Source organism: Stegastes partitus, unplaced genomic scaffold (assembly GCF_000690725.1).
Source record: "Stegastes partitus isolate 25-593 unplaced genomic scaffold, Stegastes_partitus-1.0.2 Scaffold787, whole genome shotgun sequence".
Lineage (NCBI taxonomy): Eukaryota > Metazoa > Chordata > Actinopteri > Pomacentridae > Stegastes > Stegastes partitus.
Window position 1 is genome coordinate 171,497 of NW_007578518.1, and position 20,388 is coordinate 191,884.

Below are 20,388 nucleotides of genomic sequence, written 5' to 3' on the forward strand. Positions count from 1 at the left end.
TATATTGCTTTAAATGAACCCCAGAGAGCCCCCTGCCAAAGCGCCCACAAAGTCTCACACTTGGGCGAGTGTCAGAAACACAACGCTTGTGTAGGCACTCATGTGTGTAGCTGCGTGTGTGCGCGCGCGTGTGTGTGTGTGTGTATGTGTGTGTGTATGTTTTGCTGCTTAGGCTGGCGTTAAAAGGGAGGCCGCAGTGGTTCTGATACGCCTCACAAGTGAATTTAATTAAATCATAAATATGAGCTGGAGGCCGCCACCCAATTTAATGTAATGGATGATGTGGGCCAGTCCATCTCTGGCAAAGCAAAGTTCTGGACCCATTCAAATGCCCTTGAAGCTTATTAAAAGTGCCTGGCACAGGGAGATGCTAGCAAAGTTGTTTAATGGATGCCCAGCTTGCATTTGGTATGACAGTTAATGCTGGGCTGTACCATCTCTGATTTGGATGAGGGGTTGCGTCTTCATTGTGGAGGTCTGTCACTGCAAGAGGCCCAGTCCATTCTTCATCTGATCCTCATTTCAGTAATGCAATAAAAAAAAAAGCCAGTAGATGACAGACAGCATGCACATTTGATGTTATGCCTGAATAGGAAAATTCAATAAGGACAAGTTTGACAAAGCTGGATTACATCGATGCTTTGGAAAACACCAAATGCGATCATTTATCTGACAAATGACCTTTAATATCTGCATCCAAATGGATCATACATGTTTTTTTTTGCATGTATATGTTTTGGGCATAATAAACCAAAGCAATATTGGTAAGATTATTTATTTGCTCTTGTCATTGTTCTTATTGCACCATTAAGTATTTTCTATATCCAGTATAAAGTGAGATGCTGCATCCGCTGCATATTTCAAACGGAGCATTCTTTTACAGCCTTGTTACTCACAGTAGTTACAGCGCTATGAGCTGCAGCGCTGAGCCTTTTCAAAACAACACTGAAAGCTTCAACAAATGTTATCCCGCTCGCGTGTCACCACTGATGAATTATTTGCTGAGACAGACAGATGTTGTTGCATGGGTTTCGTCCCATTCGGCAAAGGCATAAGAATCTTTTCCTGGGTCCCCCGGAGTGCTGGAGGCTCCCTAAATAGACCTAGCGCAAGGGTGTGCAGAATGGGACCGCACAGGGTGATGGGTAATGGAGTCATTAATAACACAGACCTCCCTTAAGATGCTCAGATGTTCGTTAGCGAGAGCCACGAGGGAGTGAGGAAAAATACGATGCAATTTGATACAATGAAAAAAAAAAAAAAAACGGCGGTGTAAGCTTCTGATGATGATCGTGTTTATGCTGTCATAGGTCTTGTCTGATGGGTTAATTGTGTCTCACGCACACACACGCATACATTAACATAAAGACAAGGCCTCTGGATGGAGGGACAACAAAGCCGCTCCCCTGTACAGCGTTCACACATTAACATAAAGACAAACACCAGCCCTCTAAATGGAAGGACATCGAAGCCATTTCCTCATACAGTTTTTAATATTTCCATCACATGTGCAACACAAAAAACGAGGTCTGCCAAATACAGAACTCCATATTTGTACAATACATTTTAATAACATCGGAGATAACTGTCCTTTTGCTGCAGGAGATGGTGATTTCCTGTAAACTGTGTACGAACAATTCTCAATCAAAATGTCAAAACATTAAATTTTCATACAAAAGTGCATCTCAGGTTCAATGAATGCAAAACATTTACATAACAGAATGGATTAAAGTTTTGTATGACGCCACAGTGGCTTCCAGCTTGAGCAGAGAGAGAGAGAGAGAGCGATGGGACACTGCAAAGAAACGAGAGGAGTACTTGGGCACTCTCCAGGAGAGCCAGGGACGGAGTTTTGTAACTACGGTAGATCCCCGAGATGGACTGACGCAGCGTTCAGTCCTCGCGACCCCAAATTCAAATGCTTTTTTTTTTTTTTTTTAACTCCCCCATTGTGAAAAAATATGTCGAGATAACAAAACATAAAAAAAATATTCCAGTAATCTCCAGGCTTCAACGAGCAGTAAACATTAATAACAGAAATGTACAGGTTGAATCAGTGGGCTGGAGATTTCCCCATGCTCTGAGAGCCACGTGGGAGCTTCACGCCTCTGTTCACGAGCCAACCAGAGGAACTAGCCTTTTCCAAATCTGTGTCACTGCGTTTGCATATATCAGCATCCTGTCCCCTGTCCTGTTTTTTCCCGTTCTCTCCGTGTTGTTTTTTCCATTTTTTCTCCCCCCTTTTCTTTCTTTCTTTCTGTCTTTTTTTTTCACCCCTCGTCTGAACTCCAGCACAGGCAGCGCAGATTAGTCGCACCGCCGTTCACAGCTGGTCCTCTGGCAGCCATATTATGACGGACACACGGACAAAATATCAGCCTATGCTGGTGAATCAAGCTTTTCTACCCCATAATGATTGACCATGTCAGGATACAGAGTGACGTACTGCACAGTAGGAGTGGCGCTGATGAAAAGAGTCCTCCTGACAACACTTGCCAGTTCCTACAGTTTCCTATGCTCTCAGTGGCACCCTGTTTCTCCTTTACAACAACTGGTTGAGTCCCATCTGGTCTGACTGACAATGTAATTGATCTTTTTTTTTTTTCCCCCCCTTTCTCTTTTTTTTGGACAAACATTTTGAACTGTACATTGGCAAATACTGTATAAGATTGCAATATAGCTGTAGTTAAGCAACACATGAAGAAGTCTATGTACAAACAAGTTGGCTTTTTCTTTATTTTTGAAATAATGGTTAGTAAAGAACGGAGAGGTTTCTTTTATGTTCTTTCCCCCTCTTTCTTTTGTTTTCTTTGCTTTGCTTTTCTTTTTTCTTGCTGTGGCATGGTTTCTTGTGGTGTAACTGAATCGAAAGTTCAGTGCAAGACAGTCAGTGGGAAACTGCACTGACGGTAATTGGCGGTCGGACATTATTCTGTGCGTCATGTGATCCTTGTTCTCGGCCACGGCGCTGAGCTTTGCCATGTTAGCTGCTGTGCTGAGTCAACGTGTGGTTCTGCAAGGACACAAAAAAGGGAAGGAAAAAAAAGAGGGGAAACATTATTATTATTATCATCACCAGTTAAAGCGTTAAATTTCTCTCACTTTCAATAAACAGATTTTCGCTCATCTTCCATTTCAACGCCGAAAAAAAGGCTCTCACACCTTTTGCGATGTATTTCAAATGCTATGATTGACAAGCACTGTCTTTTGATTACGTTGACATTTGAACATCGTCACCGTTAGGCTTTCATCATCGATATCCAATTAACTTGCACAGAATTCAAATCGGGGCGTGGATCAATAGCGGTCGGCTTTGGGATTAAACGCAGTTAAGTCCTGGTCTGACACAAAGACACGAGACCACCGACGGATAGCATCCCATTACTCAGAAATCCTGCCTCCCAATCAAAGGCTGTATCCGTGGCAACAAATCCATAACAAAGCACCGACACACCTGATGGAATAGCATCCCCTATATCCTACATGTGTTAAATGTGCTGCAAACGTATAGTGTGTGTGTGTGTGGGGGGGAGGAAGTAGAGAAATACTTCAGGTGCAGGTGAGGCCGCTGATGATTTGATCCTCCACACTTCTGTGAGAGTGTACCGGTGCTCATTTCTCTATGACAGGATAACAAGCTGACGGTATCACTGTGTTGTGCTGTATCTTCCAAATTTATGCAGGCACACACATAGACCGTTGAGAGTGGTTGTAGTGGGGCAGCTGTGCCAGGTTCTTTAAAGGGAGTGTGGACCAGGGGGTGTGTAACTGGTGTCCCTGGTGGGCTGAATCCAGGTCATCTTTTGAAGTGACTGCTAATCCCTTTAATGCAAACTACATGCCCCACTTGCTGCGCTCTGTTTAAAACACGGCCTTGGACTCTCTAAACTGGCATGGACTAGACACACCTGTCACAGAGTCATCAGCGCGCATGCATGCATGCATGCACACGCAGCCCGCCGCGCGCATACGTCCTGTTCTACGGGCGCAAGAATTAAGCAATCAAAGTACGTGAAATTACATTTGTGCTGCTCAACCGGCCTCTGAAATCTAACAGACGATCGACTGCTGCAACCTGAAGCGGGGGAGGTTTACCAAAAGCAGTCACCTTCAGTCCTGTTGGTGCACAATCCCCCCGGGCGGCGCTGGGAGACGACTGCCCGCCCGTCCGCCACCCCTACCCCTCGCGTTCATTCCTTCCCTCTTTACCCTTTCAGCTGCCTCCATATAAAGCATTTAAACACCTCGACAGCTTTCCTTTCAGCTAGGGCGATTACTTCCCGACAGGTGGGGTAATAAGCTGTTTGACGGGGAGCAGGATTGTGACCCCTGTACGGGTTAGCGTGGCTCGCCTGGGCCCTGCTCTCCCTTTTTTAAAGAGGCGGCTCCGGACAGCTCCTCTGCTTCCCTCTCTCCTCTCTTGCTGAAATAAAGCTCCTTTAAGTGAGTCTGGGAGGAGACTCCCCACGGGACGCTCTCTCTCTCCCTCTCTCTCTCCTCACCTCACCTCCTCCCCCCTCTCCCTCCTCACACTCCACCAACCCCCTACCCCCCGGTGAAGACATCCTTGGCGTTGCTGAGGAGGGACAGGAGCACGGCAACCTTATTAATGAATGCGGCCCATTACCCGTCAGCCTGGCTCCTCGGCGACTCCCAGAAGCCCCTGCAGTACGTGACTTCAAATGGCAGGATATTGACACGGGGAGAGCAAAGCGGCTAGAACTGAGTGTGTGTGTGTGTGTGTCCATGGGTGTGTGTGTGTGTGGAAGAGAAAGAAACAGAGAGAAAATTTGTGCTCAACTGAGTGTGCATGCCTTTGTGTGAGTGTGCCAGTTCGTCTAGGTGTGTGTGTGCGTCTGTGGACCCCAAAGGAATGTAGCTCCTTGGATATAATGTAGGGCTCGTAACAGCTATTAGAGGGGAAAATAACCCCTCTGGGGAATGGCTCCCCCCTCTGCATGTCCCAGCTCTGTCTGACACACACTGCATTCTACCTTTTCCTTAAACATGCCAGGAGTTTTCTCACTGAGGGCTTTCTCAAGGACGGTGTTAAACGACTTCAGTGGCTGTGGCAGCCATGCAGACTAAAGGGAAATAGAGGAAAAGAGGGAGCGAGAAAAAAAAAAAAAAAAACCTTAAAAGAAAATGAAACTGATACCTTTATCTCTGTGGATACTGAACTCTGCAGAGTAGCTATAAACTGCTCTGTGTATGAGTACGGAAGGTGGATGGGAGGGAGAGGGGAGAGGGTGGAAATTCACTTTCCAATCTTCATCCTTGTCAAGTTCTTCAAGTGCCTCTGCTCAAGCGTTGGATAAGTAAAACACCCACAAATGTTAAAATTAGATAGAAAACGCACGTCTTTGGCGAGAAAATGACCAAACCGTCCGCTGCCCCTGCAAAGGAGGATGTCACTAATGGTGTCACACTAGAATCGCTGCAATTTAGGATTAGATGCCCTCCATTAAGCCTTTTAGCTCTCATCCTAACTCCTTCCTTCAATGCCATCCTATTCCCACTGAAACTCCGCCATTCCCCTTATCATCCATTTCCTCCCCTTATATCCAACCCTTAATCTCCTCCTCGATCCTTTCAACCACCCGCTGGCCACACAGGCCTGCTGCAGGGCCCAGTTACCAGCAGTGTTCAGGTAAACCATAGCAGTCAATTCTCCACTAAATTAAATTTTGCACTGATCAATATTGTGCACCCGCTTCCCCCCCCCCCTCGCCAAGGCTCGGCTGCACTGGCTAGAAGCGAGCCTCTTCCTCTTCGCTCCTATTCTCTCACCGGCTGTGTGCCACCGTTAAAATCCACCGCTTTCATCTGATTACATCACCCTACTGCAACGCCCTCAGGGGTAGTGGAAGAGGAGGGAGAACACCCGGCAGGGGTCTTGTGTACCCATGCAAACAGGTGCAACATGTCTTAGGAATTTAACGTTGCTGCAGAGAGGGAGAGGGTGAGAGGAGAAAAAAAAAAAGAAGAAGAAGGAAGAAGGGGGGAACGATTGGGGAAGAGCAGAGACCGAGAAAGAGCAAGTTGGCTAGGGAGTTGATTTATTAACTAATCATTCTTTATGTCGTTCCCCATTGCTCTGGTCTCCATCGATAGCACCCGGTCTCCAGTGAGGCAACAGAGGTGCATCTCTTACATCAGCTCTGCAGAGGAAGGCCAGCAGACGAGCAGGCACATTCTCTCTTTCATCTGATCTCGCCGTATTAAAGACAATCTTCAGACTGTCCGACATCACAGAGGCGAGATGTAAAGCCTAATCGCAACGCTAACAATGTTTGATTAGCATAATGTTAATACCTGCTGAGCACATGTTAAGTACATTGTGTCTGCTCTTCTACCTGGTGTTATCCCGCATGTAGCGCTAAAGCCAGTCTTTATCGAGTGGTTAGAGAGCTGAGTGAGCAATAATGACTTTTTAAGCCGCGGCCTTTCCGATGCTTCTCGCACAAATAAAGCGGTTTGTGTAGATCTGATCAGAATCTGTCGCGTTGCGTAGCCTGCAAGTTCTGCAGTGCTGTTTCTTAAAAGTCAACGAACATACTGATAATTATACATCACACATGCTGCATAAAAACATTAGTGCATTAAGCAACACTCAATAAAAGCATGAATGCATTAGTCATTATAAAAACTCAAAATGTAATTGCCCTATAATTATATTCCTTAGCCGCTACTTTCTATAAGTTATGTACTTACGGTGCATTATAACATTTTCTTGACAGTAAAAGTAAAATTAAAATGTTTAACAAAGACAACAGAAAGACAGGAAGAACTTCAGTCAGAACAAAGATTATTATTTAATTTTGCGACTTTACACATCTTCACGTCTTAACGTTATTTTTATATGAGCAAAATGTAAAACAGCATTAATACTATAATATGTGATTATTCTCTGTAAATGCTGTAATTGCAAATGATTTAGTAAGAAGAAAGAAAGTTCTGACAATAAGAAAACTAATGCTAAAACAAAAAAAATTGTATTTTGCATTCGTTAATACCCTTTATTTATGTCGGTTTACAATCTTGTCCAACAGCAAGGCATCAATTAAATATGGTAAATCAAATGTTACTTGCGGTAAAGATTGCTCATTAAAGAAGCCATTTAATTAGAAGATTTCAGCACACCCGTTTAACACCTGCAGCTAAAAGCGTCTTATTTACTTTATCTATGATCAAAAATTGGAAGACTATTCCGAAACTGTAAACATCCCCCCCCCTCCACCTTCAAAACCTCCTGATTAAAAGTCAGCGCCGAGTTTCTCTCTCACCTCGCCGTGCCTGACATACAGTAAGTGTGCAAAGCTACATCTGGAGCGTGGGGAGCGCGCGCAAAACCACTGAGACCTGTGCGTACCCGTAGTCATCGCTCAGGAATTTAATTAAGGCATAAGAGAATGTCACCAAATGATACTAAAACAAAGAACCTGTGATCTTTGTCGAGGCTCCATGCTGGAAGGTGATTTTGAACAATGCAATCACTCGCATATTTAGGCTCATTTATGTTTGCGTAATGACTGAAAGACGAACACGGTGGACTTGGATCCGTAATGACCCCGCCACGTCTCGGGTAATTTTGTGAAAATTCCGCCGCCGCCGCCGCCGCGTGAAGTGTTTTCTTGTTGTTGGAAAACTACTCTGGGGAAAGGCGAGAGCGTTGCATTCTGTCTTGATCTTTAATGGTGTGTTGAACTCGGTCCACTATTGACTCAGTCCTCCCTTTGTGCGTTCCCTACTGCTGACCAGTCCACTGAGGGAGTAATCCTTTCCTGCTTTGACCTCGGGCCAAGCTTACTGCCGGCTAGTTTAGCCAATGAAGAACACAATCAAATAAATAAATAATACGGCAGTTGGCATTCTCCACAGTCATCACTTATCAGGCCGTGGGGAGGGTTGACCCCAAACACTGTTGTGCCACAACCGGCCCGGTCTCCTTGGTAACAGACTGTCTTGTTTGAAGTGAGGTGCCCAGAGTCATGGTCATACAGTAACAGCAGTGGGCGATGGGGTGGAGTCGACAACAGCGACGGATTGTGAATGTCTTCCCGGTGTGTCATTTTGTGTCTGGTCATATTCAACAGTTGTAAGAAAAAAAATATATATATAATAAATCCATAACGTTTGAAGTGCTTTGATTAGATGTCTAACTACCCGAACCAAATACTTCTGAGGTGTAACCGGAGATGACGGACCACCCTTTTTGTGGGCTGGTGCTTTGTAGCTCCAAATGATACTCATTACCCTGTCTAAGTAGACAAGTGAATGGTACTAGAAACACACTATGCAGTGATCCCGCTGTTTGACTGAGGTAGCAAAACAACTGCACAACTGCTGTGTTATTATGGGGCCTCATTAAGTGAGGAGAGAGTGGGAGAAGGGGAGAGGGAGAGAGAAAAAGCAATAGAAAGAGGGCCGGCAAGAGGGAGAAAAAGACAGAATGAGAAAAAAAAAAACACAAGAGAGCGATACAAACTGTATTCTGAGGTGATAGCAACACACAGATGCCTTTCCAGCCAAAATGAAGACTATGACTAAAGAACCCAATTAAGGGCTTTCTTAGGGGAGCCATCTTGGGAGGGGGATGGGTCTTCCTGGGACATGAGCCCTGGGCTACATCCTCTAATTAGACAGAGCGAGGGGGGAGGATCTCTGCCTGTCACTGGGAGGGAGATGGGGTCCATGGGGTTCCACATGTCAGTCCCAGAAACAAAACACAATTACTCTCACATTTAACCACTTCAGTCAGGGACAGACTTTGACTAGGGATACTACAGAGCGCCCCCCTGCCTCTCCAGCGCTGCTAATGTAGATATGCCACTTCACAAATGCGGAGATTTTTTGAGGACTAAATTTTCTCTCTCGCGCGCATTTCCACGCTTCCGTGAGAGCCGATCTCATGTTTTCCCAACCGAAATGGAGGAGCCCATCGGAAAAAAATTCACTTTTAATTGACCAACAATCGGTGCCATTCAGCGTGCTTTTTTTTCCAAATCTGAAGAGTTAAATTACTTTGATATTCTAATGTGTGAGTACGAAATTCGAGAGGGAATAAGCCTTCTAACGCTGTTTGTTTTGGCCTCTGCTGCATTTTTGTTAACATCAACAGCATAATAGACACTTGAAAATCAAATTCACTACAGCGGGCAAATTAAACCTGTGGTGAATTTTCCTGAGAAGCGCTTTAAAATGGCATTTTTATCAAAGTTGCCGAAAAAGTCAACTAAGAAAAGTAAAGGAGACATGTTTGAGGGAGAGATCCGGTGATGGATTCTAGCACAGTACACCAAGCGTCTCCTCTTTGTTTGGATTTAACTTTCCCCAGTGGTGCAACAGAGGAAAAAGAAAAAAAAAGAAGAGCTCAAAGGCTTCTGGGAGTTTTTGTCATGTCTCCCTCCAGACAATGTGTTTGCATGCACATATCAGACCCTGGGAGAGACGAAGACAAAGACAAATACATACAGCACGCACACAGATGTATACACACAAACACACTCGCTCTCACACACACTGAGAAAGAGAAAATCCTCCCAGGATCATTAGGTCTGTCATGCTGTCTAATTCTGATCCACCTACAAAACTAGAACACCACTATTGTGATAAATCACTCGTCATCTAAGGGTGTTTATGTCCCCGTTTACAGTGCGGAGTGTGTGTACAGTGTTGTACATAATTATAAATAAACTTAAATATTAATGATGGCGCCTCACAAGCCGTCGTTATTTTTTTCTTCTTCTTCTTCTAATTCATTGTTCTTTTATTTTGTAGTGCAACTTTTTTGAAATGGTGACAGAATTCTGAGCACCTGGGGTGATGAAGAAGAAAACAAGTTGTCATATGAAAGGAAATATATATATATATACACACAACTTTAAAAAGCGTGAAGAGCTGTCACACTTGGCATATCAAAATATTCAGAGAAAATTTGGTGTCTGAGAGCCACTTAGGGACAAACACATGACGCTTTGCTTTTTGTATGACACATTTGGGACTCGGGGCAGTTAGGGCATTTTCGGGGGCATATTTTAAAATTCATAAAAAAAAAAAATAGAGGAAGGAAAAAAAAAACTTCTGGGGAATTAGGTCTCCGTGCTTCATGCAGAAGATTTCAGGAAGAGGAAGGGGGAGGAAAAAGGCCTTGGATATCATTTTTAAGAGTCATCGTTGACAGAATAAACCTGAGTAATTCCATACATTGGAACGCAAACATTTCCATCCGCCGCTCTCTTCCTCCCGCTCTCTTCAAGTGTCCATCTCTCTTTTATTTTCTGTCCTGGATGGACGTGATGACACACATAGCTGTTTACACTGACCTGGTGACCACGAAGCCTATAAATATGCTTAATTAAAACAGTGGAATTGGTCACAGCTTGGCAATAATGGCTATCACACGGGGAGAGGAGAATCTCATTTGTGTGGGGAAGTAGAACATGATGCAGATGTGCTCTTGTCACTTTCAGCACTCATTAAGGCCAGGGAGCTTTGGATTGTCTTTGAAGGAATCCTTTTAAAAGACACTCCAATTAAGGTACGTGTCCTGCGGGCGTCTGAGGAGAGGGAGAAGTCATACAGTACCCCAGTCCTTCCGCTCCTTCCGTCGATCACGGCGCGACTTAACACATGACTTACAATCTCGTGTCACTTCCAAGGAATGATAATGAAATTGGAGGATGGAGGGAATAAAAGACAACCCGGCTTAAAAGGAACAAGGGAATCTCGCTCAGAAAATGTCATCTTCGCTGTTGTGTAACTTCAATCTCATTGTCTTGTCTTTGGAGAAATTGGGATCATTGGGAGAGAATCCTCTGATTGCAGCCCTCCAGTATACCGCAATGCCGCAGCTGAACTTGTGTGTTTCTTCACAAATGAACTGCACTCAAAGAAATGTCAGATTTAAGCTGTGGCTAATGCTGCGCATCCATCAGTTAATGAATCTGGCTAATTAATCCAGCCTAGCAGCATTGTCATTGGCTCAGTTCCTTCCACAATGTGAAGAGCTACTGTATCTGAAGCTAAGGGAAAAGAAGGAAGTTTATTATCAAGTTTCACATTGCAATGTGGCTTTCACTAGAACCCAGGGACATTTTTTTTCCCCCCCGTCTCATACGGGGACAGCTGCAACTTGAGGACAGTGGATCTTATTTGAGTATATAGAGGAGCTTCTGTCTGCTAGTTGCTCACGGGGTGGGCAGTAGTTGAGGGTCAGAGAGAGTGCTGCAAAGCCAGCCCGCTTGCCCTCCCTATCAGCACCTCATGAAATATCTAGACTTTGCTCCATATTTTAATGGGGTGAGGGAAAGGGATGCGCAGGGTGGAGGCAGTGTGAGGGTGTGTGATGGTGGAGAGGAGTCCTCTGGAGAGTGTGGAGGGGAATGGTGGTCTATGCATCTCACTGCTTATTTTTTTTATTTTTTTGTCTGTGAAAGAAAGCGGAAAGGGAGAAATGGAGGGAAAGAGAAGGAGAGCAAGAGAGATTATTCTCCATTGGAATCTGGATTCTGGGGCACACAGGCCCAGGAGTCAGTCAATCTGGCCGGTCTGAGGGGGGCGGCTGGGCGGGGGGTCCTGGGAGGGCTGATTAGACGGATGCTCTCCCATCATCCATCTCGACAGGCTGGCGAAAATTGGCTAGCCCCTCGCAGGGTAGAGTTCACGGGGGGAAGCGGTGGGGGAGGATGTGGAGTGGTGCACTGGATACCTGTCACAGCCTTTGGTCTGTTTCAGGATCTCAGCAGCAAATTAATAAAATATCTTTCCTGCTTCCCTTTACCTGCCGTGGCAGCTCTCCCTCTCGCCGCTCCTTCTCCCAGCTTGCACTGGCCCTTTGACCCCTCCGACTACTGTGAGAGATGAGGAGCCCAGGCAGTCGACGAGTGGGCCAGAGTGTCAGGGAGAAACAGGGAGAAACTCCAAACTCAACACCTGGCAAAGAGAGAGAGCTCTCGCTGCTGGAAGACAGCTCCACTTCAGACAGACTGACAAACGACTGCCCCGTGTCAGTGAGACATTTTGAAGTGTGATGCATGGGAAATGGCAACCGCAAACAAACAACAACTAAAAACAAGACTCCAACCTGCACTGTTTGTCAGGTTTTTAACTATAGACAGAGAAAAAGAAAAGCAAATCTAACATTAATAAGCTCGGGAGCTGCATGCTAAAATAAAAATGGGCCCGTGAAAAAAAGACCAAACTTAAGAAGGCTTTGAGTTGGCCACAGTATGAAAAAAAAAACCTCTGACGGGGGGGATTTTTCTGTATTAATGCTATAAGAAACAGCACATACACTCGTCTATACATGTGCCACGTATGTGTTGGAGCGAGTGTGAGGATGCGTCTCACATGGGACCGCCTTTGGAGCATGGCACAGGTTGAACATAATGATCGTCTTATCCCCAAAGCTCATTCCTGCTCTCCTTTCATAACCCCCTGTTTCACAACACAGTGCCATAGGTCTTTCATGTTCTGCTCTTGTCTCTTCACACGGAGAGTAAAACAATATAATCATGCATGAAACATCACCTCCGGGAGGGGGAGATCACTTCATTCCAAAAAATGTCAAACACAAAAAAAAAAAAAAAAAAAAGTGAGAAAACATCCCCAGGTTATTTGAGATTGTTTACAGGTACCTGCTACAACCCTTGCTATATAGAGAACACTTGTACCAATGAGAGATGAAAATGTGATAAATAGGAGGTCTTGAAATGAATGAAAGGCCTCCACATTTGCAGTTCGGTAGAGTGCGAGGCTTGTTAAATAACCTTCTCTGCAGTGGAGTTGCATGTTGGTGGATCAGGACTTGTTTTATTCATGTTTGCAGTGCTCAAATGACCAGCAGATAATGATCACATTCACCTTCCTCCTGGCAGACACACGCCTCTGTGTTTACAACCTGAATCTCAATATGAAAATCATTGCCGATCAATGGGCAGCCAAGCCCTGGATACTTCCTCTGGCTACCAGCTAATACATAGGCCCTCTAATCCAAGTTTCAGATAGATGTAAATGGAGGATGTGGTCAGGAGCTATTGGTTTCTCTCAGCACTTTAAGGCGAATTAAGAATAATTTCGGTGATTGGATTGAACGCTGCGGTTGTAGACTACTCATATTTTAATGATTTAGTTTCAGAAGATAATAGAAAAAGATCTGGATATGAGAAGTGTGCCATGTGTACGATAGAGAATCCCCCAAACAAAACAGAGCTGCTTGAAAACACCACCACAGTGAAATAATATAATAAGGTCTGTTTCATTTTTTCAGGTTCTCCAAGGACCGGCGAAAAAGATTGCTAGAAAATGGATTATCTCTCTAACATTGCGAGTTCATAAGTCCAACTACTAACTTTGTTGAAGGGCAGATACGGTCTCCCAGAGGACAAAGCTCATATTTAGCCACGAGGCCTCCTCTGTGATTAGAAGGGGAGATGCAGGCATATTGACTCAACTGTGTTTTTGCCTCTGCACTGTATGTAATTACCTCTTCAAAAACGAACATTCCACTAATCCTCTAATTCCAGATATTTTAGTGCTCTGCTGGTCTAATAAGCAAATCAAATCATATCTGCACATCACAAATGAGTTTTGGAAACGGACTGAAATAATTCCTTCTGAGTCTCTCACCCCAGCCGGGATGGAGGGGATAGCCGGAGCGTAGTGAGCAGTGTTTAGTGTTTGTTAAGCTGTCATGTGTGATTAGCGGTCGCGGTTTTTCTGCTAGTGGCCCTTTGGTTTTCCCCCCGCAGCCCAAGGCTCACCTGTAACTCTGTCTGGAAGAAGAACTTCTGTGGGCACTGCGAGCAGTCGTAGATCTTATCCTCCTGTCCGTGGGCAGAGAAGATGTGCTGCTGGAGCTTGTTGGCCTGGACGAACACTGCTCGCAAACACAGAAGAGACGCAGAGAAGAAATGCATAAGTACAGATTTTAAACGTAATTTTAAAAAAAGTGTCACTGTTTACTTCTTATTGTTGATGGCGCTTAATTAAAGCCGGATGTTGCAGTCTGCAGGGCAACATCATAATTGCATCCGCCTGCATAAAAATTCAACACAGACTATGTCAAATGGCAAGGAGAATGATTTAATTACGAGTAAATGAATGCACCGTCAACGCACAAATAACATTGTTATGGGATATAGATTTGAGAGGACAAAAAAAAAAAAAAAAAACTGGAACAATTTAGTTGGAGTTAACGGTAAAACTGGAGTGGTCATACTCGTGGCACTAGCAAATGCATAATGTTTTGGGAATAATGATGCTCTTTATTTAGCGCTACTGTGGGGACAACAAGCCAGAAAATAAACAACCACAAAAATTGGCATGGCTTCAAGTGCAAAACATGGCCTCCATTAGTCTACATCGCTAATTATATTGACAATATAAATATTCATGGTGTTGCACTACTTATTCATGCAGACTCAGACTACATTCACCATCATATAAACACACAACTCGCTGGCACTTAAAACATATACTATACATTTGTGCTTTAATTAAGCCATAGTCCACGCTGGAAAGCTAAGGGGGTTGCAGTTGTGTACCTCATGAGTGTACATGTGTCTATGTGTTAGTGTGTGTGTGTGTGTGTGTGCCTGTGCATCCTCCAAGGAGCACTTCAAACATGCCGTTTGTTATCCCAGACCCTTGTGCTTTAAGGATGGCTGTCTAATCTCAAAGGTCTGGATGCTCCGGAAAAGTTAGCATGTGGGGGCTTCATTTGAATTTCTTACAGCTCAAAATAACTTCTTCTAATGCATGCACCGAGGGCCACGAGGAGAGGGAGGAAGAAAGCACAGCCACAAAAGGTGAGGTGTCTGCTGGAGACGGCTTCGGGGTCGCCGCAGCCCCCGTGGCGGAGCTCTGCAACTTTAACGTGTCCCAATTTGGGCTCACCTGGGAGAGCGGTTATTAATTATTGAGTTGTGTAGACTTGAGACACATTCGGCTTCACTGAATGTCACACTCCTGACCTGGGAAATAAAAGTTTAGATCCAAAGCAGACACACTGTGGCGATGCTTCCCGACTGCTAATGCCTGGGTGACAGCTGTCTCTGGAACATGGCAGCATGTTAACCAGAAATGAACAAACCTCCTCTAATGAACAAACAACAACTCCATGGTCCATTTCTGAAACTAATGGCCACAGCAATATGAAGACAAACATAACGGCAGATACATGGCCGGCTTTTACAGTTGGTTACAAAACATTTCTGCTCAAGGTTAGGGCCTCGGCTATCATGCATATTTGTGCCTCTGTTATGCTCCAAAAACGATGACAATTTTCTTTGTGGGGAATACGCGCTCGGGAGGAAAAAAAATGTGCTGATAAACAATAGCCTTTTTCTTTAGCTGTGTTTTGTCTGCATATACTGTACAGAAGCAGGTCACAGCAGCTGCAGGAAGCCTTCATTATGTCTTTGGCTAGAGGAGGAAAAAGTCAATACAGCAAAAATAAAAATGGATTTGAGACTTGGGGGGCCTTCAAATACCGCACAATAGGGCCAAACACAGCTGAGATGTCAAGTTAGCTGTTTCTCGCTGTTTACATGCGTTTCTGATCCAGTTCCAGTAAAAGATGCATTTAATCAGCTGTGAATTTATCAGTTTATGGCTTGGCACTCATTTATATACAAGTGGGGAGTACCAGGGGCCTAAAATGCTTTAATGGCGCAGAGTCCAACAAATACTGAACGGGCAAAAGATTTAAAGACATTTAAGAAAAAGGCAATAACTCGTAGGCTAATTTATTATAGGTCAGCTTTGACATCTTTAAAGGCTTCGACTATATTTATGTTTCCTAAAGATGATTGCAGAAATCGCTTAGACATACTGTGGCAAGCATTTAATTAATAGCAGAGTTCAAATTTGAACTCTTTCATTGTCTCCGCCGTTGTTTTTCAAATTAGCATGCGACGTGTAATAAAGCGGATAAGCCGAAACGGCCAATGGAGGGACATTGTGTTGGCATTTGGCAGCATGAGTCACATATAAAATATGCCATTGCATTGCCCATTTAGAGGAAGGAGGAACAGAGGCATGTCTTCCTAGAGGGTTAAAATGAGGACAGAGAAACGAGGAAGAAATAATCCAAAACCACATCCAAACAGGATCAGTGGCTGGCCATTGTGTCTCCCTGCTGAGAATGCGAGAGCGAGAGAGAGAGAGAGAGCGAGCGAGAGAGAATGAGAGAGAACTTTGTGGAGTTTGTTGGCTGTGGAGCCAGAGCAGAGCAGAGCCGAACAGAGCGCTGAGCCGGGTTGGGCGTCAGGGGTGTCAGGGCTGAGGGGGCTGAGGGGCCAAGGTCTCCTCGCTGTGGGGGATATTAAGCCCTCTGATTAGATCTCAGGGGCCGCCCATGGCAGACGTCTCCTTTACTACAGGCCCCAGCTCATCTTTATTTTGGCAGGGTGGTGCTCTCTGCAGGCTGCACTGCACCAATACTAAGCTGTTTGTGCAGGGAGGAAAAATAAGTTTATCCTTTTTTCCCTTTTCTCCTTTTCATTTATTTATTCGTCTAGCCTACATGTGTTCGCTTCTGCTTAATCCAAGAGTTCACAATGCAGAGGCTGATCCAAGCGTCGCGAGGCAGCGCAAACAAAGTCGGCTGCGTGCGTTCATTCGGAGCCATTAGCTGATAGCTGCTAATTTAGAGTTAAAGCTAAGCCCATGTTGCTTTCTGTTTTTTTGTCCTTGCATGTAAAACGTCACAGTTGTGGCATCGCGCACCTGCAGAACGTGTGCAGGCAGCTAAACAAAAAAACTAATTAAACTACTGTAGTTGTCAGACTCGTGTGGATTTGAAAGCAGTGCATCCTGTAGTTTTTCAAGTTTGTACTTCATGCTGTGACATAAGTAAAAGAAAAGTGTATACACACACACACACGGGCACACACACACACACACACATAGGACTTTCATCAGGTACACTTTCTTCTGTTTTGTTTGTCTTAAGCACATATTCCCAATCACAATTTCCAGACCAGCCCTCAGCTCCTAAGGGTGCAGGCAGACACTTCTAGCTGCAGGCTCCCCCACTTCTGAAACCTGTCAAATCTGTCCTGGGAGAGTCAGCCTCTCTCTCATCATCCAGGGGCTTATGGACCTCTCTCCATTTACCCTCCTTCCCCTACACAGTTCTCTTTTCCTCCTCCACTTCCCTCCTTTCATCTCACATACAAACTTGCCAGTTGCAACCTTCTCAGCTTCCTCTAAGTTTTGTCTCCTTTTCTCCTCTATTTTGTCTCTCCTCATCTACCGCCTACAACTTACTTTTCCCCATACTTTCCTCCAGGTCTGTTTTGTGGCGTGGTTTTGTCCTCTCTCGCCGTTCCCTTCGGTGTGGATTGAGGGTAATCAGGTATGTCAAAGAATGACAGCCATTCCTCTGCCTCCCACGGTGTTTTGGGTCACGGGGGGGTGCAGATCAAACTAAAACGTGGGCATCGAGGGGAATGATCTCTCTAACAAAGAGTAACCTTGTTAATCAAGCGAACTCGATAACCCAGCCACTATCACTGCCACCACCTAGTCTGATCAAAGTTCTTCTTTTATGTTCAGACTCATTACATCTATAATAGGGATCCTTTTAATCTGTAAATAAACTTTTTAAAATAGTGCACGCAAGGATTCTGGCTACAACAAAACAACGTATTTAGAACCTCGTAGTGAATTTCGGGAAATAGTTTTGGAAAAAAGTCTGCTTTACGTCCAGTAACGGAAACCTCATTGAGCACATTTACGTAAATACTACCCGTTTACGCTACTTTATACTCCTACGTCATGATATTTTACATACAAAACATATGATTATCTTATAGAATATGAGACTGAACTGACTGAAAAAAGTTCTTCAAATTAGCTCCAGTTTGAAGAAACTACACCATAAAAATGCAACTTGTGCAACAGTCCTGTAATGATGCTGCATAATTAGTAGCTGTATTTGTGTATTTTGTGCTTAAACACATTGTGCTTACAATACTTATGCACTTATGTACTTATATGCAAACGCTCTCTCCGAGGAGTTCTGTTGATATACTACTAATTTGCTTTGGCACTCACATTTTTTTGGGGGGGGGGAAAATAGAAGTTTGCATTCTGGCTCCCGCAAGTGTTTATGTCTCGGCAACACGAGCACTCGGGTTACTGTTAAGGAAATATAGCGGTTTCTGGAAAATGTGAGTAAAAAACTCCCGTATCGTGCTTCGAGACGCTTGTTCGATATTTTACCACGACGAGGAGCAATGTGAGGACTTAAACATTACAATTAAAAGTTACAGAAAAAAGAGGGGAATATTGTGTATATATTGACTGATATGTAAGTCAACATTTCCTCGTTAAGTTATGATTCCTGCTGCTTCAAATTAGCAGGTTATAATAAACATTCGATAGACGACTCGATGTATTTATCTACACATACTAACGTTCCACATCCCTCCTCCACTGCTCTGCACGTGCTTTAATCTAATCTGTCAAATGGAACACGTAATCAAACTTCCACCTGCCCGCACATCCATCTAACAATTTACTGTAAGTCGGGTTTGGGGTGTTAAACAAGTGGCTTTTTCTCTACTTTATGCCAGCCTCAGCTTGAAGAAATATATTCAAGGACAGCTGTCAGCCAATCTCTCAATTGCTCCTTTTTCCTCCAAGTGCTCTGACTTCAGTCTGCCTGTCCCCTGCATCCCCAACAGAGGGAGGCCTTTCAGTTCATCCTATACTCTCCACAGCCTGCCTTCCCCGCTACCATAGGCCTTCGCCCATCTGTCTGTCTGCTCTGCGACCGCTGTCCTGAGGGTGTACTCTGTCTCCCCCTCCTCCCCTCTCCCCTCCCAGCATCCCTCTCTCTCATGCGCCGTGATCGATATGGACGCAGAGGGAGAGGGGGGACCTGTCTGTCAAAGCCGGCGGTGGAAAATGAAGGCTCAGATGAAGGAGGCATGCTCTGTATATTAAATGCCCAGACCCCTGTGAGGGGTGGATGGAGAGAGGGGGGGCGGGGGAGATCGGGTTGGGGTGGGGGGGGAAATATCAATAGGCTTCTCCTAAAAGAGAGATAAGGCCAAAACAGCAACGAGAGAAGTCGGGAGTAGCGGTGGGAGGTGGGAGGGGAGTGGCGCGAATGGAGGAAAATGAATCGGGAGCTTAAAAGTGAGGTGGACGAAGAGGTAAAAGATGTAGGGGGGGAAAAAAATAAAATATGTGAGCTAATGATGTTAATTGAAGTGAAGAAGAAGCAAGTGAGGGGTTTTTTTTTTTGTTCGATTGGGGGGTTTTGCAGGAAGCACAAGAGGGGGAAATGAGCTGAGGACCCAAAAAGTGTAAGGAAGAGTAAAGAGCTGAGAAGGGAGAAAGAGTGAAGAGCTGAAGTTAACGACTTTGCAGATTTCATTATAGAGATAGTTAACCCTGTTGACACTGAAGGAGGGCGCTATCCTCTCAGGAGGAGTCCGGTCCTTCCACCTCCACGCACAGAGACAGATGAGATCATTACAGCTATCAGCACCACTGCCATCCACAATTAGCACATCTCCTTTTCTTTCCCCACTCCTCCCTCCTCCACCCCCCCATCTCCCCTCAGCTCACACCGCCTCCCCCCCACTTGCTCTCTTCCTTTCTCCCCCCCACCTCCCCCACTCTCACCTCGTGACACTTCTTTGGCCTTGATTTGGAGGCAATTTGACTAAATAAAAAGCCACATGCAGCAAACTGCTCTCAGCTTTAGCCGGCCCGCTTGCTCGACCTTTCCCAACTCATTTAGAACCCATTTCGCACTAAAAAAAAAAAAAGATGCGTGGCGCAGCTTTGTTGAAAATGTCTCTGAAAAGTTAACAAGTAACTCCGTGATCTGTTCACACACACACACACACACATGCATGCACAATACACACCTGTAAAGCAGACCGGACACTTGAAGGTTCCACCCATGCCCTCAAAGCTGTGCTCAATCAGGTGGCATTGAAGCTTCGCTGGTGAGTCGAACGACTGACTACAGAGCTTGCATTCATGGTTCAATCCTTCCTCTGTAGAGAAAAAAAAACAACAAAAACAGGCAAATAAAAAACCATAAGAGGGGGAAATAAGCAGAGCATGAATGGCCGAGGAGCCTCAAAGGTCTCGCTCTGCCTTGTTCCCTTTTTTTTTTGTTCCCCTCCCTTTTTTTTTTTTTTTTTTGCATGAAATTTAAATTCAACAGATTTGTGGCAAAGACTCCTGTCTGTAATTTTCATGACTCAGACAGGAAATAATATAACGTGTGATCTGCTCCCATCAGGCATAAATTGGATGACCAGCCGGGGTCCTTGCACTTCGAACAGGGTGAGCGCCATCTTTTTGATTAACTTACATGAAAAATAATTTATTTTTAGTGTCTGCAAATTAAAACAG

General features: G+C 44.7%; 1 protein-coding gene across 2 annotated transcripts in view; it reads right to left on the reverse strand.

Moving 5' to 3' along the window:
* Positions 1-1,472: 1,472 nt before the first annotated feature.
* Positions 1,473-20,388, reverse strand: part of LOC103364860 (zinc finger protein 521) — an 89,463-nt gene continuing 70,547 nt past the window's right edge. For both annotated transcript variants that reach the window (XM_008292136.1, XM_008292135.1), the window contains exons 6-8: positions 19,893-20,024; positions 13,764-13,879; positions 1,473-3,013 (exon numbers count right to left, since the gene is read on the reverse strand). In XM_008292136.1, the coding sequence (XP_008290358.1) occupies positions 2,984-3,013; positions 13,764-13,879; positions 19,893-20,024 (278 nt within the window). In that variant the 3' untranslated portion in view covers positions 1,473-2,983. The remainder of the gene's footprint in view (positions 3,014-13,763; positions 13,880-19,892; positions 20,025-20,388) is intronic.